Raw genomic sequence first — 27489 nt, 5'->3', positions numbered from 1 at the left:
ACGAACAAACAATTGCCCTTAAAGCTTTTGTTGGAAAGAAAGATGTGTTAAGAATAGTTTCATCTGGTTACCAGACTAAATACGAGTGGAGCTAGCTTTCGTTGTTTACTATTTCAGCACCGGCGCTTGTGTGTGATGTAGCAGGAAGCGCTGCTCTGATTGGTTTCGGTCTAACCAATAGAGTCCGTTTGGATCTTTTTGTAACCGCCCCTTGGAAAAAAATCTATCGTTGATAGGAACCAGACTAATATCCACGCAGTGAGTCCTGTGATATTGTTTGGCCACGCGAGGCTAACACTATCCATCTATCTGCACACCCCGCTTATAAAACTTCTTAATATTCAATCAAAATAAGCATCTACTGATTCATGACCATCTTTCTAATGCTAGAATACTCTTCGGTTTTGCTCTCTTATACACTTTATGGCATAATTTCCATTATACAGTGTTTCTGTTTTTGTTTTTCACCTTACCCAGAAGTTAGAACACACCGTTGCTTTTATGTGGTCCTTTTCTGAACCTTCATTTTGAGTGCCCTCCCTAAAATAATCCAACATTTTTCTTTTGTCCCAGGTGGTAGTACACACCCCAACAGGTGAGCGGATGTACAGAAACTCGCCCTGGGCGAAATATGTGACCAAATCTGAGAAGTCGGTCATCTATGACTGGGTTCACTGGGATCCTGCTCAGCCATATGTAGTAAGTGCCTTATCATGATTCTGGCATGGTACAGTATGATCACAAAATAAAGGTTTTGATTAAAGGTAGGGTAAGTGATATTTTTGGTTAAAACAAAAAGTATTTTGTTAAAATGTTAAAATACTATATTCTGATAGTAATCATTGCTATAGAGTGTTTTTTTCAGTAACAGATGTCTCCCTGTCTCTCCAGCTCTTTAATAAACAGAAAATACATTTTTCGGTAGGTGTCAAAATCTCAGCCAATCAGGAGAAAGTACCCATTTTTAAGCTTAATTTGTATAGTGTTCCAGTTCCAATTTTGCCTGCTCATTTCTTAGTGTTATCCCTTCCAATTTCACTTGTTTAATGAAAATGCATTTTCTGTTTTATAAAGAGCTGGAGAGACAAGGAGACTCCTAATACTGAACAAACACTCTATAGCAATGAGTACTATCAGAATATAGAGCTATTTAAAACTTATTTTAACAAACGCAAATCACTTACCCTACCTTTAATTAATTTCCCATGTGTTTCTGTCACCAATATTTAAATTGCTCAATATTTTATGCCCAGTATGGATTAAATAGAATATACATGATGAAAGAAGTCAAAAGTTAATTCACATTCTGAACAAGCCTTTCAAATCCACATCCTACCCTCATTGCATTTGATATTTCTCAGAGGAGACACCCAACCCTTGAAATCTCCTTCTCAGACCTAATGCAATCTTGACTATTCTTAATAAGGGTGCTTGATGGTGATGATGTTTATGTCCTTGCACAAGTCTGCAAAAATAAGAGAGTAATGACTACACTGTTTTCCTTTATTGTTTGAGAAGCATACCCTTCTGTCAGCATCATATTCAAGAGAAGAAACTCAATTATGCACTTCAGACTGGCCTGGTTGGTAGTTGTCATTGGATTGTCTCTGTAAATAAATCTGAGTGGAACTCCTAATTATCAGTGGATGCTGGGATTCATACATAATAGGGGTCACGTACAAAGAAAGATACTGATATCCTGTAGACCTCTGGAATAGTGATGTATGATTACTGAATTAATGTCATTTCAGCACTGACTAAAATTTGGCCTCAGATGCTGTGATTTATCTGTTTTGGTTGTCATCTTCAGCACATCCACCCCCGGCCAAAGAAGCCCAGGAGTTTGAGAATTTATGAGTCACATGTGGGCATTGCTTCACCCGAAGGGAAGATTGCATCATATACCAACTTTACAACCAATGTATTGCCTCGAATAAAAGACCTGGGTAAGAGACCTCCAACAGAGAATTGCCTAAAGTCTAAATACTTCCATTTCCTTTATACGTACCAACCCTTTGTTGTGGAGCATGATATTTACTGTGATTTTTTTTGCCTTGTCTGCAAAATGTCAGTGCATGATCGTGCAGTGAATATTTTCATGAAAGGGAAACATTTCTGTCAGTGGCTCCTTTTGTGAGTAGGGCATGTATTGCATTTAAGTGCTTTGATACTGTATTAGTACAAAGACCACATTGAAGCATTTAGACATTGTTTTGTATATATAGCTCTCTAACTCGGACCCCAGGAAGATTAGCCTTTGTCATGGCGAAAGCTAATGGGGATCCTAATAATAAACAATCACATCTGATCCTATGATATGGTTTGACAAACAGTTGTTATAGTCAGGACAGGGCTGGAGCACCCAATTTCTACCTGCCAGTGTCATCTCTTTCACGGTATGTTGTTTTGAGTGCCACCGGTCTTTTAAGAGGTATTTTCAGAGGCAGACCTGTCACATTTGCTCAGTACAACGCCACTTCGACAAGGCAACATCCTTTGCACTAGTATGACCCGCAGTGGTCATTACTACTGGACAGGTTTTGTCTGGGCAGCTCTATGGCATAAATCACACCCAGCTCTGAGACCCTGGACCACAAACCTGCCAGCTTGTCTGTGTTTCTGTGATCTTGACCAAGACAAATGATAGCTTTAATGCTCCTACAACACATGTGTTGTGTCCTACTGTATATCATATGTCTTAACAACTACAATCGGAGTATAGGCATGACATGCATTATATTGAATATATTTTGTCAGCATGTTTGAAATAAAAACCTGCTCATTAAGATCACATTAATTCAAATGGCGAAGATTTAAACAGATTAACACATTAATCTAAAAACTATTTTCTACAATACATGTATGATGGGAGTATTATTTAGCATTTAAGTACATGATGCTTCTTTGACAGTAGTATAAGGCACAGATATGTCTGGAACAGAAAACCAAGAGTAATCAGATCATGTTTCCTTGGTTGTGCCATCATTTTGTAAGTGAGTAAAAATGCTGTCAGGAAAATCAACCTGCAGTTGAAGGAAACTGCACAAAGAAATAGGAAATAGTATTTTCCAAGAGACAACATTTCACCATATCCAGTGATGGCTGCTTTTGCCTGCTGTTTCAGCTTTCAGACTGCAGAGACATGAGTGCATATTAAGAGAAATATCCTCTCACCCCTCTGTTTTGTCACAGTTCCCTTAGATGCCTTTTTTCACTAGTCAGAAAAGAAGCAGAGATGCAGTATAAATAAATAAATCTGCTTCACATGTCTGGGCTTTCCCTCCTGACTCCTCATTGTCAGTTGATGAAGTTGCCTGATGTTCTCTCAATTGTGGAACTGTACCTGTTTTGATGTTTTACACATGACCTCATGACTTTGATAGCGTGTGTTTGACCATAGACGTTTGGCTTGGGGATACAACAGCTTGTTTCAAACAGGAAATGCCTGGAGCTCATATATACAACTGACCTAGGTTTAAATTATACTTTTAAATAATTCTTAATGTTTGGTTTACGCTGCTTTTGACCACTAGATCAGTGTTTTTTGTTTTTACATCTGGACAATTCACACAATGTCAGGCAAGTTGGCAGCCACAGAAAAGGCTTAATTTACTTTTGAATACTTCACTGTATTCTGAGTCTACTCTACATGATTTGTCCTACAATATGTGGGGAAAATCACCTACATAGCTTTCCAAACGTATTGAAACTAGAGGTCCGGGCGCCCTGCCCCCTAGCCGTGCACGGGGCTCTAGTGAGGGCTCGCTTATTTTGGGGTTACAAAATCGTGGGATAAAAAATAAAACAAAAAAAACAGGGGGACCCCCTTGGAGTCTTGGGCCCCCCGCGAAACATTGCGGACCCCTTGGGGGTTCCTGGAGACCCTTGGGGTTACCTGGAGACCTAGTGTGGTCTAGCTCTGAGATTAATGGAGTACAAAGGGAGAAAAAACGAAAGGGAAAGATGCAAAGGAATTGTGTGTGTGTGCATTGCTTGTTGGTCGCGCAACCTGGCAACCCTGGGTTGGGGCAGACAGCACATGGCGAACGGCGAACATGTTGCTCGCGCACCCAGGCAGACACAGACACGGCGAAGGAAAACGGAAAACTGTAAAGCCACAGCCATGCATGCAAGAGGTTGCACATGAACTCTCCAGCCGCACTGAGGCGCTCCAACACAAACACTCTGACATTAAGCTTCACACAACAAACATGAGCACCACACTGCTGTTTGTCCAAAACATACAATATCTCTTCTCCCACCGACGTCATGTGTTCATTTATCGACAGTCGTACAGACTCGATTTGACACATTTTACCCCATTTATCCAGCTCTCACTGACTCTCCCCTAGGATACGGTGTCTGGCGCGTAGGCTTGTGGATCTCTCGCACATGACTGGCTTAGCCTGCGTTGCCTGTCCCATAGCTTGTAGAACTCTTGCACATGACTGGCTTAGCCTGCGTTGCCTGTCCCATAGCTTGTAGAACTCTCGCACATGACTGGCTTAGCCTGCGTTATGTTAACAGGAGTCCAAGTTCATGTTACATGTCAAACTGCCAAAAAAGGGAAAGGAGAGGTCGCACAGACTCGCAGCCACGATGCAATAAACGTTTTTATTTATAAGTTAGGTAAAGTTAGGTAACTTATAAATACAAAAGTTTATTGCATCGTGGCTGCGAGTCTGTGCGACCTCTCCTTTCCCTTTTTTAGTTTACTATTCCAGTGGTCAGCACCTCCTTACTGCTGGTGTGCGCTTTTGTTCTTTTGTTTGACACTAGAGTTTCGGGGGGCTACGCCCCCCTCAACCCCAGCCGCGCACGGGGCCCAGCGTGGGCGCGTGTATATTGGGGTACCCAAATCGCTGGAGTAAAACTGTGGAAAAGGTAAAAAAAAAAAAAAAAAAAGAGTAGAACATTTTTTATTTTTTATGTTTCAGGGGGACCCCCGCGGACCCCCTGCTGGTCGACGGACCCCCTGTGGAGTGTTGGGACGCGCGGGGACCCCCCTGGAACATTGCGGACCCCTTCGGTGTTTTATTTTTATTCATGAAGGTGGTTGCTTGTTTCGCTTGTTTTTAGAAAACCTGGCATGCCAACTTGCCAACTTGGCAACCCTTATGTTTACCCTTAGCAGATGGAGTGACGGAGTGCGCTGTAGTTGTTTTCCACGCTCGCGCTAATGAAACACTAAACGGAGAAGCTTATGATTGTGAGGTTGAGCGTGAATGTAATAGCATTGTGGTCACCTGAATTGAGCGTGGAAGCAGAAGACACGGTGAAGGGGAGGTGAAGGAGGCGCTTGTGTTGTTGTTGTTTTGGCGACGGAGAGAGCTGCCGAGTTTCAATGGCGGCCGTTCGTGTTGTTTCGGCGAAACCCGTCGCCGTTCGGTGTTGGTGGTGCGCACGCTAAACGGTAAGAAAGTGATTCACCTTCCGTTTTGTCCGAAATGTGGTGAGTGTAATAAATTATGTTGCGACGTGGAAACTGTGGAGTGAGCAATGATAGGTGCCCTACGCCACCCGTAAATTGTGAAAGTCGGCCGTGGCTACTGTGTTTGGGACATGATCTGTGTCGCCGTTGTGTTTACTCGATTACAGAGCTGTGGCTATAGCGTCAGTGGCGCGCGGAAGTAACTTGTCGTTTATATAATTAGATGTCAAACTGCCACCACGTGATCACATATTGTATATGTGATATGATATGTGACATCATTCAGATTTCAATTAAAATAACTTATCCTGTTGGAGGCAAGCTATAAAAATATACCTTTCTTGAAGTATCTCCTTTCTTTTCGTAATATATTTTATTTCAAAGACTTTGGAGGTTTACAGATCAATATTTCTCTTTCTTACACTCCCTCTTTGTATTCAGGTTACAACTGTATCCAACTGATGGCTATCATGGAGCATGCCTACTATGCTAGCTTTGGATATCAGATTACAAGTTTCTTTGCTGCTTCCAGGTAAGTTCATTGTGAAAATGATTTAAATTACTTAGACTTGATTCTAAAGCTGTATTGGCCAAATGTGTTCCTTAAGCATTGTATTTGTTTACAAATGATTGATGTTCCACTTATTTATTCCTCGGGCCACCCCGGCACTAACTCCTACCTTTCACTGTAAGTTGCACTAGATAAGAACATCTGCTAAATGCCTAAATTGTAATTTACCCCACATGACCTGCCAGGTAGTGTTTGGTACTCTGCTTTGGCCAAGACTAACAAAGTTTTAGGAACGTCTGGGAAAAGTTTATGCTGAATTGAATAACTCTAAAATAGTAAATGATCATGGAAATAGTTATCTGGATGGTGCTTGGAAATGAAGGTGAGGTATTCTGACAGCAGCAATAATCTCCCTCTAGGCACATTTGCAGTTAATCCAGGGAGGAGGAGGAGGGGTGCAGATAAAGCTGGACTAGTCAGGACATTTATCTACAGTATATCCCTTATTCCAAAGGGCTCCTTCCCTTGCTTGGAGGGGCACATAAGCCCAAACTGTAATGTATACAGTGTAATTTCACCCATGATTGATCTCTCATAGTCATTTGAAACCTGAGCAGTTGGATACTGGGAAGCAGGATAATACTTCTGCTGTGTATTCTGTTTGCAAGGAAACTGATATAATGATAGCCTGAAGGACAGATGAGACATCATAGGACAATATGAGAAATGTACATGGAGGGGTGTGTGTGTGCATGCACGTACTCACACGTACATATATGGTGTTTAATAAAGTCTGTAGTTTGCAGGGTGTGGCTCGATGAAAAATATCTTCTACACATATGACCATTTGAATGATATTAAGTGAATGTAATACAAACCTGCTAAATGACAAAAATGTAGGTGGTACTTTTGATAAATTGATGTTCAGTCAATGACCTCAGAAGGAGATTGCTTTGGGGACTCAATATAGATTGATGTGTGTGCCATATGTACACTACATGTGTGTACTGCATGTGTGTGTATTTACACACCTTTGCAATTATCCTTAGTCGCTATGGCACGCCAGAGGAGCTGAAGGAGCTGATAGACGTGGCTCATTCCATGGGCATCGTGGTGCTGCTGGACGTGGTCCACAGTCACGCCTCCAAGAACACTGAGGATGGCCTCAACCAATTTGATGGCTCAGACTCCTGCTTCTTCCACTCTCCACCCAGAGGGGAACACACGATGTGGGACAGTCGCCTCTTCAACTACTCCAGGTACAGTATTCCCGTTAATTTTTGTTCACACACATGTACACACTCTGGATACATGAACACATAGAATTTTACTGTGTATGTATATGGGGTTCCTACAGTCATGGCAAGTGGAAATGGAAATGGTCCATATCCAAACGATACATATAAAGTATGCAAATTAATTGTTTGTTTATTTATTTATTATTGACTTTGTCACTGATGATGTCACACTGGCTGCAAACAGCCAACACTATGGCACTTTACAAACTCTACATAGAAACGTGCGCAAAATATGAATTTCCATTCTCTCACCGCCAGCGTCGATGTGCATACATTTCATATTTTACTGGCCAAGTTCATTTAAATGAAATGGTCCATCAAGTGACTGGACAGAAAGTACAAAGTTTCCCAGTTTTGTATTACAACAACAACAGAGACAGAGGTTCTGGAATGTCCTTCGTCAGTTCATAGTTAGCATTGTCAAGATAAACACATTTGCATCAAAACATAACATTTGATTCATTTTCAAAAGACTTGACTTCCGGTTTACCCATTCTGTCACCATAACTGAAAAGAGATTAGATCACAAATAAGAGGTACGTTGTGTGGCCATATCCAGGTTCCAGCTGAACTATTAATGACAATATAATGACAATGTATACTGTTAATACAGGTTTCACAGGTTTCTCACAATGCAACAATTTGGGACCTAATGCAAAACCAAATAAGAACCAACCACTACAACTGTAATAGGCTATGCGCGTGACATCACCGTACCCGGAAGTTATGCGGGAACGCCTACTGAGTGGCAAAAAACAACTTTCTGGCCTTGACAGCCCATACAACCAAATATAAAAGTCTGATCTGATTGTATTAAACAACGTTAAACCCACCAACATGGCAGCTGTACGGAAAGCTTGAATTATCCTCTTTCTATCTGCAAAGTTTTTGTTTCATAAAAATCCACCGTAGACATATGAGCTACTTTCTATCAATAAATTCCGTGCAGTTGATTCTTTTTCTAAGTGTCAGAGTTTGGAAGCGCTCGTGGAAAAGTGATGCATGTGCATACTCTCTATATTACGTATATACTTAAACTTTTTATCTTGATGCATGTCAGTGAACTTGTGACTGGGCATATCTACAATACTAACATCTGGAGATTGCTCATAGCAGTACATAAAAAACAAGGTTGATAAAAGGGTAACATTTCAGTGTGGCTGCAATTTAACACAAATATCTGCGCAACTCAAGAGCATATTGATAAATTAGGTTCAAAGTGAGCTGACGTAACACACTTAACATTTTCAGAGATTCCTGAGATGGCAGACTACATATTTCTTTTCTTTTTTTACCCCCTTTTCTCCCCAATTTAGTCGTTATGCCAATTAATTCCTCCCCACACACATTTCTGTGTTGTCACTGCTGTTGTATCCTACTGACTCTCCTGCCAGTGAGGAGCCCCCACCGTGAGGACGTAGAGCCTTCGCCCTACTCCTACCGCCCAACACTCCCCGCTGACAGATGCCGCCCCAATCCGTAGGAGTACATGCAATGACCAATATCACCCTCCCCGCCCGGCTTCCCTCCCCCGAACACAGGCCAATTGTGTTCGTATAGACACCCGACAAAGCCGGTTGCACCACGGTGGAACCTCCGTGGTGGTGGGCAGGGACTTTACCACTGTGTCACCCGAGCGTTGAAGACTAAATTGTCTTTCATCTTAATGTCTATGCAGCGAGATTATTTGATACTCCCAAGGCTTAGAATACAGTGTTAAAGGTACGTTTAAGCCTCCTCGGAGTCTCTTATGTCTTACAATAATGCATGGCCAGGCGGATGTTCAATTTCAAAGAATCGCAAATCATGATATGATGTTACGTTGGCAGTTTTGAGCAATGCAAGTGATATCCATATTTTCAGATCATTATAGAAGCATGGGGGAAGAAACATCAAAGGCTGTGTGTGCGCAAAGCCACTTAAGTTGGAGGTGGTTATTATCTGACCCTGTCAATGTGCACTGTACACCAAAGCCATTGATTGGTGTTTGTGTTTTTCCTTCTAATTAAGCATCTCTCCTCTGCTGTCTGTCACTGGAAAATGATCCCACCACACATTAAAAGGAAACAGGAAATGTTGCACCTATCAACTACCCCTTTGAACTTGCGTTTAATAAGCTCGTGTCTGTGCAGCTTCTAGTCCTCCTATAATTCTACAAACCTCCGGTGAGACCAAAATTGTTCTGCCCGGTTCTCCTCAGTGGCTGGAGCTATTGATCTGAAATTAAACTCAGCCATTGACCATTACCATGTGCATGGATCTGCCCATGTGATTTCACCAAATCTCAGCTGTTTCTTAGCGTTTTTGTGTAAAAGAATATCGCCATGGTTACAGGGCTGCCCAGCTATGGGATGAACTGCCTCCCGGGTTGCCAGATCATGTGCGCATATCCCCCCACGGATGCGTTGACCGGGTATGGACTAGTGCATTATAAAATTCTTAGTGTCAGGCATAGAGGCTATAATAAGAAAAACGGGGTTACACATTATTGAACTCTCCTCATATCAGAAGGATTCATTAGAAATGGTCTAGACATTATGCTATGGCTGGCAGGCATACGAGAAGTTGTTTGTAAAGCCCAGAGGAGCTCTACAATGTCACAGTCAGTTCGTTCCTCCCTAGCCCCTCTCACAGGTTGTTTGGATGTGTCCTTTGTGTCACGCGTTCCTACTGCCCCTTTTTTGGAGGAAACGAACCCCAGAGGGATGCCAGGAACCAAGCCTAAAATTATATCCATTTTTAACCAAGCAGCCCTGAATCATTATGCATACACTGATTCAGGCTGTTGCATGCTGCTGAACCTGTGACATGTTCTCCATGTTCTCTCAGTTGTCCCCGTCAACATCTCTGTTAAAGAACACCTTATTTGGGTATCTATTTCCATACAACTTTTTCCACCATCAACTTAGTCTGAAATGAAGGTTGATTAGACAGATGTTTGATGCTTCTCACACACACACACGCATCATTCTTTAACTTTATTTAGCCTCTACGGTTATATATATATATATATAATGTATATAGTAGTGTATAAATACTGTGTGTGTATATGGTGCTCTCAATGTGATGAACACTAACTGGCTGGGGGATATTCAGTATGTTTTTTTTTTAATAAGCCTTTTCAAAGAGGGCAAGGACACCTTGAGACAGTGAGTAAATGAACGGAGCTCATATTATTTCAGGGTTTGAAGGGGGCAGGCAGCCATCATCTCATTCCAGCCATTGAAGCCAGGCCTTTCTACAGATCAGGGCCGTCAGATCTGAGACTTCTGACAGTTTTGAGGTTTGCTTCCTCAGTAATCCTCACTCTGTGGCTCTAGTAGAATCATTTGAATCCATTTTTCATTTATCTTTGTATATCATTTTCAGATATGACCATAGGCCCAAGGCCAAGCTTTAGAGGGAAAAAGATCTTTTCAACTCTTCTCCACATTCTTGTATCTTATATATATATATATATATGCACACACATTATACACTTTATTTATAAAGCACATCAAAACTAATTTACAAAGTGCTTTACATAAAACTGATGCAGAAATAATAAAATAAATGCAGCAACATAGTAAAAATACCATAACGGTGCAGTGAGCATTAAAATTTCACACTTTAAATTTATGGAACATCCTTTTGATAAATGTAAGAAGACAGTGATTTATCAAGCCTCAGGCAGGTCATTCCAGAGTCAAGGAGCCCTGACATCAAATTCACGGTCATACTTTGTCTTGAGCTTAGACTTGGCTACAACCAGCAATTTTCTGCCTGAGGACTTCAATAGTGGTATATGGAGTGTCTCCAGCCATGATAAAGATGCCAGTTGGTATTATGTAACCTGACTCCATCATGGTCCAATGGATAAAATATATTTTCATTAATAATGAAGAAAAATCAATTAAAATAACTTGGGTTCCTCAGTGGAATTTTGTGAATATTAATCTCCTTTAATCATCTCATCAAAGTTCCCTTATTATAACTCACGTACTTATTGTAGACTACTGGCTGTCTAATTAGCCCATCTCATTTATATCAAATCTTTATCTGTAGCTACTGATCTAGAATTATACAAATTATACAGCTATAATCTGTGTCTAGCGAAATGTGTGAATTTGCCAAATACTGTTATATGTCATTTCTCTGTATTTCCTGGTTCTCTCCACAGCATGAGCATACTATATAATAGTAAAGGAGAGGTATAAGAGTAACATGTGAAGGCAAGAGATAGAGTTCCCCACTGACGAATGGCCTGGGGGTTTTATTGTGTTCAAAACAAAACAAAGAAAAATGGAATAGAATAGAAATTTGGCAAGATGGAAACAAAACGACCAGGCTCCCCTAGGAGTTCTCACCTTTTACTTATTCGGTCCCTCGAAGGACTGGGCCACTGTCCAGCTGACCAATTGATCAAGAAGCCAACAATAAGCGGTCAAGGGTTCAAGTGCCAGCCTAGTCCAAAATCCTATAATTCCTGTACCCATGAGGTGTTTTTCCTGCCACAGCCACCAGCCTCTGGTGAGGTAATGAGCTCAACTAGCTCTGTGTGTGTGCGTGTGCGTGCGCGTGTGCGTGTTTGCGCGTACCTTGAGCTCTCGGTACATACCACACATTACCAATGGACAGGAACGTAGAGGTCCTTCACTACAGTATAATGCCCTTCACCCTTATACAGTATCTATCTAATAAAGATAACATTCAAGCCATTTTCATATAATCTTCGTACCCATTCTAGAATGGACCATTTTCACTGAAATGTCACAGGAGGTAACACAGCTGCCATTAATAAAAATAATAGTGAGTACATTTGATTTAGGTGTACCAGTTAAGCTTTGACAGCGACTATTGTCAATGCTTAGGCACACCTAAATCAAACAGACTCATTATGAATGTTATTATCTCCAGCTGTTTGTACCCCGCTAAGACACACTGGGAAAACAGTCCACCATGTCATGGTACCCTGCTACAGTTTTTGCTTAATTTTATTCCATGATTTTTTGATTCTGAACACTTGCTTGGCTTGTAAAAAAAGAAAAGAAAAAAAAGATGAAACCTATTAAGGAGATTATACACCACCAGCAACTCCTACCTTTCAAAAACAATAATTGCTGGTATATATGTGGTGTTCTAATTAATTGCCTCAGAAAGTGACTGGGACTGAAACCAAGATGTGAATTTATTGCAGTTGTGTTTCTGGTCAATGCCACTGTCCCTGGATGCATCAATACCAGGGGACCGGAGAAAAGCCTGAAATGCGTTAAATGAGGCACCTTATATGTCCTTTTCGCTCCAACAAATGCACACCATCCATCAGGCTGTCTAGTGTTGTTGTTTGAGCATCACAACTCTTGTGGAATGACCTGTCAGCTTTTTAAATTTATTTTGTCTTATCTGGAGCTTAACTGTAATGTTGTGACTACAGGGACTTAAATCTTCCTCTCTGCCACTATGACAAGTTACCTTGACCCTTTATATAAAACAGACTTCCAGGAACACAGCATGTTTAGGTTTCCGTGCTGTAATTGTCACATAAATTCTAGAATATGGACACAGGAAATAAGCTTCTGATAAGTGAGGCCTTGTAGGAGGAGCAGAAAAACTAAACTGATTTACAAAAGATGAATGAACGCAGATTGACTTACAGTTTATCTCTGTTTGACATTCATTTAACATAGAGCGCTTATTAGGTAAAATATGATGAAATATCACAGTTATCAAATCAGTATTATATTGAATGTTGCTACATGTAAACTCACACAACATTTGCACTCCAACTCCACTAGTGGTTCGAAACAAATTGTCTGTATTTCATTTGGTGAGGGTTTGCATGATGAGGACAGCCGGATGTGTGATCCACTTTCATAATAACATCACAAACCAGAGGTTGAATTCATTTACTGCATATGCCATACACTGTAAAATAATCAATGATATTTAACTGAGTGTACAAAAAATCACACCCAGTGTGAAGTAAGCAGTGTCTTTGAAGAGTAATGGTACTACTCTATTTGAGTGTGTGCATGGTACTATCAATGTAAAAACACATCCCATACAGTTATATCAATGTAAAAACATCCCATAAACTCTATGTAAAAACATCAGCTTCAGATGCAGCTGTTTATGCCATGCTCATACAGACAGACAGACAGACAGACAGACAGACAGACAAACACACGCTCTCACACACACACACACACACACACACACACACACACACACACACACACACACACACACACACACACACACACACACACACACACACACACACACACATATATACACATTACACACACAGTAAACACACAAAGTCACTTGTAGAAGCGGCCTGCACCACTTTAAAGGAGTGTAACTCAGAAAGTGTACAAATGTAACCAAATGGATGCATTTGGTTACATTTGTCACTGAGTTGAATTGCCACTCAGGATTTTGCAGCGTATAGATAAGCAGTGTATTGCATCAGGTGTAAGGATCTAACTTCCCCCTGTAATTGGACTTGGTGATGAATGGCATTGTGGATCTTAATGTGGCAGTATGGTTTCATCTTGAGCCGCTGGCTCTCGCTGGCTATTATCTCTATCCCGTGAGGATACATTGTGTCTGAGCCTTTGTTGGCTCTGTGCAGTGGAGTGGTGCACCTAATCTATTTATCACAGGGGCTGCGTGACCACCCAGCCAGGTTGCTATATCGGATTCCACAAGGCTCCCATGTTGCATTTCCTCTGGGCAAGCATGCAGCTTTACACCTATCAAACAGTGCTGCTGGGGTGTCCTCCGCCCCAACATACGGAGCGTGGAACATCACATTATCTAAATGTATTTTAAGTAATGTCGTTGGGAATTTGGGATTTTCTGACTTCGTGACGTGCCCTAAAATTGTATTCATTGTTTGGCATTTTGACATTAAAGGCACAATCTAGATCTTGTTTTAATGACTAAAATAATCTTTATGGTAGAGTATGTAATATACAATATAACACATCTGCAGTGGTTGGAAGTAGTTTACCCTACTCTTCCATTGAGAAATATTGATCCTGGTATCAGGCAGGACACCCACTGTACTGGTTGACATGTACTGTAGTACTGCCTGATCTCTCCTGGCCAAGCCGGGATTGGCTCTAGAAGTTTGGTCTCTCACGGGGGAGACCCGCGTTTGAAACTTATGTATTGTAGCGTTTATGGCCTCTATCAAATACAGTGCATTAGCTACTTGTATAGTACAGAGAGCACTTAACCACTTTCAATCCGGCATCCCCATTTTGGGCATGTGCGAACATTTTCAAAAGTTCAAAAGGTTTCCGAAACAGTGAAAATTGCAGCTCTACAAGCTTACAACGCGTGGCTTTGTGACATGTTGTGAGCTTGTCGTACAACAAAGTATAGGGTTTATTAAGTATTAGCTAGAGCTGCAGTACAGTAGATCAAATAGAACCATGGTCATGAATATGGCTTGTACCTTACATCCTCCTCTATGCTACACAGTAAAACATTGTATTTACTGTCATTAAAATTCCAAATCTTATTGTGAAGGCTGGTTCCTTTCAGCATGTGTATAATAATTTAGTTTAATTACATATAATTTGCGTATAGACACCAGCACTTACATACTAGTAATGTCTAATTTATAAAGCTAATAAAATTGTACTACATTTACCTGGACAGCTTTGTTGTCAGCAGCCTGCTTCTAGAATGTCACAAATATGTAAATAACATATATCAGCACTGACCAGCACTTAACTGATGATTCTAGGCAACATGCATGTCCTTGATCACGTACAGCGGAAGTGTCTAGTATATTTGTTCATGTCGGGATGACACATTCTCCCAGATTCATCAACCTTCACGGATAGGGTCTAAAATACACCATCAATCAATCAACTCCTAAATTCTGTGCCGACATAGAACAGCCAGGAAGGCCCTCCATCTATGTCTCGCTAGTTAGTTAAGAACGTTATCAGTGTTTTTGTCTTCCTGGTTGTGTGGACTGAGATGTCAGTCACACTTCGGTAATGGAGCCCCAAGCAGGTAGAAGTATATTATCTCTGATCTTATCCTTGTGAGAGGGAACTCATTTCCTCTGCATGGTGTTTGTTTACCCAGGTGTTACATGAAAACCTATCAGTTCAAACACGCAGAGACATACTTAACACTTAGTGAGTCGGCATGCTGAAATCAGACATGGCTGTATACTGTAAGCCATTGATTTCTCTTCCTGACAGCGCTAACAATTGGACACATCAGGGATGCCTTGGCATCCCCTCTACAGTTTAGTTAATGAAAACACCATCTCACACTCACACTCCATCTCTGACATAGTGGAGCTCTGCGTGTCAATATGGGAATGTCCTGTAGTGGTGAAAATTAATCTCTGGAGCCTACAACCTGTGTGAAGAGATGTGTGAATAATTCACACAACGTCTTGTTTGTCTGACCTTGAAGTCCTCTGTGTGTGTGCGTGTGTGCGTGCGTGCGTGTGCTTTCCTTTCTAGCTGGGAAGTGTTGCGGTTCCTGTTGTCGAACTTGCGCTGGTGGATGGAGGAGTACCGTTTTGACGGCTTCCGCTTTGATGGCGTGACCTCCATGCTGTATCACCACCATGGCATAGGTAAGGTAACCTAACAGGGCTGGAGTCATGTACCACCACCATGTCTTCAGTAAGGCTAGCTACAGTAACAGGACTGGAGTGATGTGCACAAAGCATATCAGCCAGCTCATCCCATAGTCCAACACGCATTGTAGCACTGAGCATTTCATTTGCAATGCAAGGCAGCTGAAGCGTTGGGTTTAGCCAGCGGGGGTTTGGCTGACGGGGCTAAACGGTGCCATTCCAGCAGGCTTCACAAAAATGGTTTATTTGGATCTCGAACAGTGCATTGGTGCTTCTTATCAACGCAATGTGTTCCTGTGAAAGAACACGTGTTGCTGGGAGAAAGGCCACATTCTCTAGTCTTTGTGGGGAAATTCCAGACATTTTGAATAGAAAGTGGAGCAGGGAGATAAGCTGACGTGCGAAAAGTGTTCAAGCTGTACTATAGCAGGTGTGTGTTGTGTGCACGGCTGCTCAATCCGCAGGTGTAATATGGCAGATGTGTGTTGTGTGCACGGCTGTTCACTCCTCAGGTAGCGGCTTCTCAGGGGACTACAGTGAGTACTTCGGCCTACAGGTGGATGAAGACTCTCTGGTATACCTGATGATGGCCAACCACATTCTGCACACTCTCTATCCTGACTGTATCACCATCGCAGAGGTGAGACGACCTACACTAAAATCCTCAGTGTTAATTTGACTCTGTGATAGGGGTGGGACGATATGGGTCAGCTCACGATACGATAACTGTGGCGATATTTGGCCCACAATAACAATAATATCTCGATACACGATATCTGCGATACTCGATATATTGCAAGAACTGTAATCAACGATACAGTATATCACGATATCTGTTACTGAAAAATAAAAAGAATGCCCATAAAAGGCAAAAATCGGAAATGATCTATTTATTACGAAATCTTATTAGATTTTTGTGCAAGTTAAACACTGACTGCAACTGTCCTCAAGAGAGGATGCAAAATAACCCCTCTAAAATATTTGATGCTTTCTAAATAATGACTAGCAACTTGTTTTACGTAAATCTGGCAGTGCTTATAGTATCAACAATTAGTTTTATGTAAACGTTGGCCCATTTCAGTTCTTATTGCTTTGATAAGAACACAATAAAATAAATGAAATTCTGGGCGTACATCAGTGGTTAGGATTTATGAATATTTTTTTTAATGAAATCCTGGGCTAATATCAGTGGTTAGGATGTATGCAAGTACTGTATGTAAACCAGTGAGTAGTAGTGGTGGTGGTGGTGTGTGTGTAGGATGTAGGATTGTGTACATGTAGGATTACAGTACACAGTTAAGTCCTCAATTTATTTATCCATTCATAACTCTGAGTTCACAAAGGTAACCAAATGGACCCGGGGTGTGAAAAAATAACGATTTTGCGATACACACACACACACACACACACACACACACACACACACACACGCGCACACTTAATATTCAGTTACTTCAAACTGACACCTACCACTGTTAAGATTAATGAGCAAGCTGACTAGCACTCTACTGCTCACACCCGTTGTCATTGGTTTAATTAAAATACGATGCAGTGGTAAATGGGTTGCCACCATTTTGTTTTGTATATGTGCCGTCAAGTAGTAGTAAACATGTGATTTTCTTAGCATATCGTCGCACAGATAAAGATGCAAATGCAAAATAAATCAAATCTGTCTATTCACTCTCACAGATGCAAACACAAGAAAATGTAATTAAAATGTTTGTCTCATCCTAGGATGTGTCAGGAATGCCTGCGATGTGCAGAGCAGTGGCAGAGGGAGGGCTTGGTTTTGATTACCGTCTGGCTATGGCCATCCCAGACAAGTGGATCCAGGTGAGCATGTTTGGAGAAAGGCACTACTGTATATAAATGCCCAATTGACCATTTATAGCAAAGCGCAACAAAGGGTGCAACAATTAATCAATCTATTTGATTTATTGGATTATAAAAAAACATTAAATAATCAATAATTTAATAAAACAAGTCCATACCCGGGGGTGTGCGCACTCAAAAGTATTTGCAGACTTTGGGTTTATTAACAGTAGCCTATATGCGTAGGTAAACTTTGGGAGACCAACATGCAAGACCAAGGTCTTGCATGTTAAAAATGGCATTTATTGAGCACAGCTGGTGAGACAGACAGTCTGGGGCTATGGGAGAGAAAGTTGTTAAGAGTTGTCTAATATTAGCACAGAGAGCTTCAGCCTGTAGCAAAGTCTACCGGCGGGGACTGGCTCCTGGTTGGGACTGTGATAACAGAGTACATCCCATAGCCTGGGGGAGTGTAACTTGGACAACAGACCCGTGGCCATTAACGCTGTTAGCATCGAGCATAGGCACCAAGAGCTAACAGAGTACATCCCATAGCCTGGGGGACCGTGATAACAGACCCTGTGGCCGCGCATGCATGGGCAGTAACGGCGAAAACTGCAGTCGTAGAGTTAGACAGAGTTTCCAAAAAAGGCTAATAAACAGCTTGAATTTAGGAAAAGTGAAAAACAGGCTTCCTTACGGTGTGCATATGCTAATAGTCAATGGCTGTGTGCAAGTTCAGAGCAATTGCTTAAGCCACTGAGGAGAACCAATCCAGACAGACAGACAGACAGACAGAGAGTGACTGACTGACTGACTGACATTCCTAAAATTATATTGGAAGAAGATAATCATTTCATAATCTATCCCTATTTTTGTCATGTCCTTATTAGTCTGGGAGGGTTAGCGTCGGAGCTTGGACAGCAGGGGCGCGGCCACTGCGTTGTGATTCAAATCAACAGCCAATGAAGAAAAGGGGGCAGGATCCACATGCAGTGGGTGTTGCATCTAAATAGGATCGACGGGAAGCAATTTCCCCTTGAGAAATTTCGGCCGCCATTATTGTGTACTGCTGTTTGCCTCTCGTCGGACTTTTTAGACGAGTTGCACAGCTCTCAGACCGGTAAGAGGCGTGTCCGCTCAGATTCAGAGCGTAAGATACATCCCGCCCACAAATACCAGGGCTCTGGCCCAGAAGTTCCTCGCCAGAGCTGGCGAAAACTTCTGGGAACTCAGATTATGTCCTTATAGGCGAAAAGTGTCAAAAATGCTAATGATACTTTTGTGCAACAAGTATGAAATAATGCTTAAATGATTAAAACATTAAATGATTGGTTATTCGATAAAGTTGTCAATATTATAATAGCTAAGAAATTTATTGAAAGTTGACGCACTATGTTATAGACACACGTATGGTGCAGAAAACCATGCAAGGCCCCAACCGGCTCATTGGGAGCAGTTAGAGTTTCAGTGTCTTGCTCAAAGGGATCGAACTGGGTACCTTGCGATTTGAAGACGGCTGCTCGAGATATTCTATTCTTCTTTGGTTTACACACTGAATGTCCACATTAATGAAGGTGTGCTCATGTTTGTATTGTATGCGGTGCAATTAGAGCCAAATTAATGCATTTTGTTTTCAAAAGAGAGATGGAATATAAATGGAGTAAGAGGGCCTTAAGTTAGAAGTTAAGAGAGATAAAACCTTCCTGTTTGGGCACTGTGCCTATTGCTAGGCTTTGAGATTCTACCTGTCTTCATGTGTAATGATATAGGGAAGTGCTTCTGTTCAAGTCAGTTGTTCTGTTTATTCGTGGTAAGAATACTACTGTTAAAGATAGAAACTTAATTTGAATTAATACATTAGTAATGTAATGAAAAGGAAAAAAAAAATGTTTTCATTATTTTATTATACACTGAAGTGCCCGGGTACGGTACTCTGGTACTTTACGTATCAGAGGTGTGAAAGCCAATACTTCCAAAAGACAAAAGTTGACTATTATTTAGACCAGGGGTAACCAACCAGTCCATTACGATCTACTGGTAGATCATCAAAGCCTTTTAAGTCGATCGCGGGGTGGGCCGGGTGGCAGACGGGCAGCCATCGACAATGAATACACAGAAATTATTTTAACGCCGAAAAAATATTACTGAATGTTTAACAAACATACACAAACGGCACAATCCAATCGGTAAAACACCAAAACACCGTCGTGGGGAGAAGTAGAGCAGCCACGTCCCTCTCGTAACACACTGTTTGAATGGAGGAGTAGAGAGCTGCTTCTCTCTCAGTAGAGAGCGCAGCTTACATTCCTCCCCGCACCCTCGCCCCCCCCTCACGCACTGTCCGGCGTCCGCGTCTCGACTCAAGACAAGTTAGTAGGCTACATTGGAAGGAAGGAATACTAACTTTGTAACCAAGCTTTGCTGTTGTCATCTTGAATTAACCAAACTAGAAATCCATGTCAGAGGGTGTAACATTAGTAGGTTAACCAGGCTAATTAACACCAGCTGTAAAGCTTTCTTGCTGTGTGTGTGTGTGTGTGTGTGTGTGTGTGTGTGTGTGTGTGTGTGTGTGTGTGTGTGTGTGTGTGTGTGTGTGTGTGTGTGTGTGTGGGGGGGTGTGTGTGTGGGGGGGTGTGGGGGTGTGTGTGCTTGTGTGTGTGTGTGTGCTTGTAGATCGGCTTTCAAATAGCCGATGTATATAGGTTTGAAGTGCTGGTGTGGCCTATAGTCGCTTCTTTTGGACTTGTTTTCATAGACCTGGTTGCGTATTCCTCTCACAAAATGACACTGATCATATGGCTTTGAAGATGAGCAGATCTACAAGCTCTCAACATGTCATGCTGCAAAGCGTTGTGGGCTTGTAGATCGGCTATTTTGATTAAAATGAAACCTATAGTGAAAAAAACACTAATAGTCTTAATTTTTTTTTTTTTTTTCGAACAAAGCTTCGAAGCTCCAAACTACTTGGGTCAGCTCTTAATGTTTTTAAATGGCCCTATTCTCTAAATAAGAAAATATATATAAAAGAATCACTTAACAGCCACATTATAGTGTTTTTCTTTTCTTTTTTGTGCTTTATGTTAAACAACCAATCAAACTAATGGTTCTATGATTAAATGTATTCCATCTCATCCATATGAGCTAATTTTTACACGGACAAGTGACTTTAGTGCCCGGACAAGTGAATGGGAAATTGACTTCAAAAAGCTAATCTTGAGAAGGTCTCACAAAACCTCACAGACAAAACTGCTTTTCATCCCAAACAATTGTGTGCCCAATTGAACAAACTGAAATCTGAATTTGACCGTAGATTTTTCGAGGTACAAGGCATGAATGAGCCAAGTAGCTGCTTTTGTATCAAACCCTTTCCTCAGTATTGACATTGAACAGCTGTCGGTTAAAATGCCTTTGTCATGTCCTTTGTGTTTTGTTTAAAAAAAAAAACATTGTACAAATGTGTATTTTTGTCCTAATATTTACATTTCTAATCATTTTTCTTAATATTTAGGCATTGATTATATAACTATCAGTGTTTGTTCTTATTTAAACTACTATGTGTCTTTAGTGTTTTTTTTAAAAAACATATTTTAGTGGTAGATCATGGCTTACCAGTTGAAATCAAATGTGCTCTTGGGCTTGAAAAGGTTGGTTACCACTGATAGACTCTTAAAGGGATATTTTTTTTAAATGTGGTCATTTTATCGTCTACTCAGGCTTTTGTGAGCCCCCCAGACAGTTTTTAAGTTGCTTGATTCAGTATTTAGATATTTGATATTCATTTTATCAGACACGCCCCCTTCCTATACAAACCTATTATAACTTCAAACTCCATTTTTAACATGTTAGATTCATCAAAAACACCCGTCCTTGGTTCTGTTGACTCACCCTGCCCTCCTAATACGTGAGGGGCCGTGTTTTTTCGATTACTTTTGTCATTTATTTAATTAAAACTGTTCCCCCAAAATATTAAAAACTATAAAAGGTGCTTCTTGGAGCACAGGTCTCCGCCAGGTCAGGTAGGTTATTGTGGCCTCCTGGTGGTGCTATAATAGGCCAATGTGAATAGGGTGCCATTTCTTCTTAGGCCTTTCATGCCAATCGGACACTGCATTCATGATTTGAGACATTTTGTTCCAAAAATGTGTTTTGCTAAATTAGACCTGCTGGTGGCGCTATAACAGGCCAATGTGAAAAAGATGGCATTTCTTCCTCGGCCTAGTGGGAATGTGCGTGCAAAATTCCACTGAAATCGCATGTTCATGATTTGAGGCATTTTGTTCAAAACGAACCAATCCTGCAAACTTTGGAAGCCAATCTTAGGCAATCAGTTTGGACAAAATCTGTAGGAGTAGTATAAAAAATTGTGTTTTGCACAAATCGGCCTCCTGGTGCACAAATTCGGGCCAGAGGTTCTGAATTGGCATCCAGGGTGTGTGTGTGCACAGTTTCGCAGTGACCGGGCCAGTGGTGGTGGAGATTAGCTGCTCACAGACAGGAGGACACACACGGACACACGGACAGGGTGCAAAACATACTCTCTCTCGCCATGCCTTTCGGCCTGGCGGAGACAATAAATGAAAAAAGTAATTGAAAAAACACGGTCTCCTCACGTATAAGAAGGACAATGACCAAGGACAGGTGTTTCTGATTCTTACAATTTTGGTAGATGAAAGCATACAATCCCAACGAAGAGTCATCGGGTACGGAAAAACATGACTAATGTGAAAGCTCACCGTTGGGAGAGGGGTAATCGTACTCTGGCACGGTAAGAAGTAATCATACCTAATGTGAAAGCAGCCCGAGTTTCTCAGGGAGGGTACAGGCAGGGAGATGAATTTAAATTGTAAATCTATGAATTCCTTGGCCTTTGGTGTGAAATGAGGCATCCAATAAATAAATAAAAACATCACGTGGATGCACCTGGGATGTATCATCAGTGTTGTAGCCTGAGGTCGACGGGTGTTTCGGGTCTCGCAACATACACCCTCGCCCAAGTGACCCAGCCGGGGTTGATCAAGCCCCGACTTACGTCCCAGTAGCTACCCACGGTCAGTCGTTTTACGGCAAGACAAGGCCCCTCAGTCCGCTTCTCCGGAACTACTCTGCCGGGACCAATAAACCTTACTCATACTCCATGGAATCAGTCAGAATCATACTGTACACTGTGAAATGTATTTTCCAGAGTTTTTGTTGTTGTGAAGGGGGTTGCAATTACGGAATGACTTAAGCTGTGTGTGCTTCAAAGCTGTCTTTGGTTCTTTTCTCTTTGTGCTTTGACGTTAGTACAGTATATTCACTTTTTTTCCTTTTGCTTATTTGTATAGCAGTGTTGATTTATTTTCTCTTTTCCCGTAATCCTGCTGCCTGCAGTGAAAATGTCAAGGTGATGACCAGCTATTATTTATGCCTTGTGACCTTCATTCATGAATAAATGGGAGCAAGTCATAATATAAGGGTTATTGAAAAACAACAGCATTTGATGTATTATTCAGCTAAATCAGTAATTATGAAAACTGCACATTTGATGTACGTTTTAATTAGATGCAACGAAAAAATAGAAAAACAAAAGGAGCGAGAGTGGGAAAAGTAAGCTTTCATAATGCTTTATGAAGCAGTCAATGTTGTAGAAATGCACTTTGTCATGCCTTCTTCTTAAGTGGAGGCAATTCAATAGAGCGACATTCACCTTAACATTTCTCTTTGCTTCATTATTATGTCTGAAACTTCTGTCCTTGGGGTAGCAACATGAAGTGTCCAACCTCACTTATGCTCTTGTGGGTGAATGGAAGCAAATTGCAGCATCAATGTTCCAACTAGTGACAAGCCATCCCAGAATAATGGAGAATGTTATAGTAGCAAACGGGGGACCAACTCCATATCAATGCTCATGATTTGGATTAGTAGGCCTGGCTCACGTGGCATTCAAATTCATGCCAAAGGTGATTTGATTTGAATTGCAAATAACCACAAATCATACACATGTTCGTTAAAAGACATTTGAGTGTGTGGCAGTCTATCTATAATAAATACAACTAATTTACATAACAAAACATCACACCATGACAATGTATAAAATATGATAATAAAACAAGAAAAGGAAGAAAAGGGGTCTCTGCCAGGCCGGGTGGCCACAGGACCCTAAAATTTTGGATGTCGGTCATAGCCAATTGGAATGGAATATGAAAAATCTGACTGATACAGTTTTGGACAAAATCTGTAGTAGCAAAATGTGTTTTGAATAAAATACGATGTTGCTTCAAAACGTGAAGTAACCTGTTATAGCGCCACCATGAGGCCGATTTGAAAACTTTGAAGCAGTGGTTCTTCCATGGCCTACTGGGGGTGTCCATGCAAAGTTTCACGGTGATTGGTCCAACAGTGCCGGAGATTAGCTGTTCACAGTTGGACGACCTACACACAGAAGGACGGACACAGAAATGGACAACATAGTCTCCAGCCTTTGATTTAGATTATTATTACAAAACATGCATAAACCATTTAAGTTTTATACATCAGCTCTTCGAAAATAGGCGATCTACTGTGTCTTCCGTGAGGAAGAAGCCCACAAACTCGCATAAATAAAACCATAATAAGTAAAAGCCGTAACGGTGGCGCAGTCGGTAGTGCTGTCGCCTCACAGCTAGAAGGGCCTGGGTTCGATTCCCACAGGGGGCACTGTCATCAGTGCCCATACCCTAGGTGGGGTTGGCGAAAGGGCCTCTCTGTGTGGAGTTAGCATGTTCTCCCCGTGTTAGGTACCCTCACAAAAACATGCAGTAATCCTGGTCACTATACTGCCTCCCCCTGGCCAGCCGGGGTGCCTGATGGAGGGGAAAGGAACTGGTTGGAATAAGGTGTTCCTTCCACGGGCTACGTCCAACCAGAGAAACTCCCTCCTGTCAGGTGACAAGAAGGTCAGTTGGCTCTGTTTACTGTTTAGTTTATTTCAATCAGTCAATTTGTGGTAGCATTACAGTAATAGGTAATAAAATGAAAAAGCTTAACAAGAAAAGATACCCACATTTCTCTCATGCATTGAAGGAGGCATGAGCTCGGCCCTGGCCTCCCTAGGTTGGCAGAGGGAAGGTAGTGCCCAGGATTACATAGACAATTGGCACTGGGTGTAAAAAAAATGGGGTTACAAAATCGTGGGATAAAAAAGGAAGAAAGAAAAAACAGTAATTAAAAACCCATGTACCCGAATGTGTGCATGTGTACATTGTACAGGTTGGGGATAGGGGATATTGAAGCAGTCAGAGGCAGTTGCAAAGCCACAGTAGATGGTTGGTTTTGAGGGGCAGGGATGTGTATCGGCGTCCTAAGGGCATGAGGTTATAGTGGGCATGGAGGGTGTGTGTGTCTTCAACTATTTGTGCGGCCTTCTTTACTGTCCGTTTCTCGTGGATGCTGCTGAGTGGCTTCTGGTCCCGCCTGATGATCTTGCTGCTGGTCTTTACAATCCTGTTGTGGGGTTTCAGATCGATGGCGCGTGTCGCACAAGACCATGCTGTGCTATCAATATGGATTCTGCAAACAATTTATAGAATGCCTGCAGGACTGATGGCCGGAGCTGGACCTGGACCTCATCTTCCTGAGGAAGAACAGGCGTTTGTTGGCACTTGGAATGTATCCTCTCACTATTGGTCTTAAAGGTGAGCTTGTGATCGATGGTCGTGCCAAGTTTATATTCCTCGTGACAGGTTTATACTCCTCAATGCGCTGTAATGTCTGGCCATTTATCGCCAGGCTCGGGCGAATGGGCTGGTTTCTTTGGTTTTGCTGGGATTTAGGTCCAGGTATTCTCACACCACTCTGCAAAACTGGATTAATTTGCTTATCAAGTTGTGTCAGTGATAACTGTGTTGTCGACGCGTCTAGTATTTGATATACAACATTTCAAGGGTCTGAGGCTGAGCTCCTACAGTCATCTGTGCACAGGGTAAACAGGACTGGTGAGATGACAGATGCTTGTGGTGCCCTAGTCGAATTGTTTCTGCTAGAGCTGTAGTGACTGTTGAATTTGATTGTCTGCTGTCTATCTTTGAGGAAGAGGAGAATCATGAGGTGGGGATTGACATTCATCTGAACTCTGTCATACACTTCTGTAATATTACAATTATAATAAGTAGAAATTGGTCTTACTGAATACTGTAGTTTTTACATTTACCACGGTGGGTGGCACTCAGGGGAGCACTAAGACGTGAGATACTGTATATGGGGCAGCTGCAGCCTATGGGATTAGGGAAACAAAAGCAACCTTGTAACTATAAGGTTTGTATCCGACCCCGGATTCAAACCCGCATGAGAGACAATATTGCTATCACTTTTCCAGTAAGGCATCCCCATTTTGTATGGGGAGATATTGAGCTTATATGAGCTTCAGGCAGAACTACTATGAACCAGTAGCTGTCCTACCTGACACTAGGGTATACATTTATCAGTGGAAGAGTGGCAGATCCAACCACAGATGTGCTAGTTATATTGCATTAACATACTCTACCATGCAGACTTTTATACATTGAAATAAGTTCCAGATTGCAGCTTTAACCATAATCTGCTCCAGTTAAGAACGATAAACGTTTTTTACAACTATATAACTGAGATAAGATACTGCTGAAAAAGAGCAATATCCAGCCTCTGCAAACCATCCCTAGATAAATCACAGTTAACATATAGTGTACAGTACATGTTGTTTTGCCCATGCCAGCTACACTTGAGAGGATGTTGTAAGACTCTCTGCAATCTTACTGTATGAATGAAGACTGGCGTGCACTCTGTTTAGGAGCCCCTACATAATTCATAATTGATTTTATTCTCGTCCCTTGGGGTTTTCTCCTATGTATTCATTCATATCCATGACATCCATTGGTGTTTTTTTATTAAACTGGCAAAGATTCCGCCGGAAAAACATGTTTGTGGGAAAGCAGATAGCGGTCTCTCTCTGGGGGGTTTTGCGTATCTGTTTGGGTGACAAGGGTGCTGTGGATCTCTTGAATCATACTCACCCTTTGTGTTTACTGTATCTGGGTAGGGTAGATACAGGTTTCATATTATTATTTTGGTTGTCTACATGTCTTGTGAAAGTAGCAATATGCTGTTTGAGATGTAGAATGGCCTACAAGGTTATGTGTTGTAAGATATGTGGAAAATGTCTCCCCCACCCTCTTTTTTCTTATATCCAACACAAGAAACATTATAATAACTTGATCTTGTAGGATGTGTGGGAAGTGTCTCATAAAAGTATTTCCTTTTTTTCTTCTTTTATCCAACACAACAAAAGTTATATTTACTTGATTTCATGAGAAGCTACAGTGCGTGTGACCTCGTAACTGCATGCATCCTCTCACACTACAGTGTTTCTTGTCTCTCGATGGGGGATGTCCACGCATCGTTAATCAAGTCTGTCTCTCACAGCAGTGGTTTTTACTCGGTAGCAGAGCGAGATGGAAAGAGGAGGGGGAGGAGAGGGGGTTTAGTCCCAGACTTGACCTTCCTCAGCGATGCTTGTGCTAGCTGTGCAGCGAGCAGTGCTGTACACCACTGAGGCGCAGCCTTCTTGACAGTTACCCAGAAGGTTCATGGGATAATCCTTCGGATGCCTCTCTGGAGAGGCGGTTGCTGCTCATTCTTTTAAAAACAAAAAACAGAAAAAACAGCAACAACATTGCTTGCAATGTAATATTCATTTAGATCGTTCTTTGGGTTGCTTTTTCTTTTCTCAGATTATATTTGTTGCTTCCCTGAGGAGGCCACGCCATGTGAAACGCAAAGCCAGAGGAAAGCAAGCGAGCAGTGTTATTCATGTATTTCTGTGCAGGGATGCATTCATGTGCTC

At 41.6% G+C, this 27489-nt stretch overlaps 1 protein-coding gene across 1 annotated transcript in view; it reads left to right on the top strand.

The window, feature by feature from the left end:
- gbe1b (glucan (1,4-alpha-), branching enzyme 1b) overlaps positions 1–27489 on the top strand; it is a 96503-nt gene that overhangs the window by 19917 nt on the left and 49097 nt on the right. Inside the window, exons 4-10 of the mRNA XM_084063812.1 lie at positions 574–699; positions 1811–1946; positions 5873–5963; positions 6992–7201; positions 15721–15836; positions 16352–16479; positions 17574–17672. Coding sequence (XP_083919938.1) covers positions 574–699; positions 1811–1946; positions 5873–5963; positions 6992–7201; positions 15721–15836; positions 16352–16479; positions 17574–17672 — 906 coding nt within the window. The remainder of the gene's footprint in view (positions 1–573; positions 700–1810; positions 1947–5872; positions 5964–6991; positions 7202–15720; positions 15837–16351; positions 16480–17573; positions 17673–27489) is intronic.

The sequence above is a fragment of the Gymnoscopelus microlampas genome (genome assembly GCF_963454915.1).
Source record: "Gymnoscopelus microlampas genome assembly, chromosome: 8".
In the NCBI taxonomy this organism is placed as follows: domain Eukaryota; kingdom Metazoa; phylum Chordata; class Actinopteri; order Myctophiformes; family Myctophidae; genus Gymnoscopelus; species Gymnoscopelus microlampas.
This window is presented reverse-complemented; position numbering and strand designations above follow the sequence as displayed.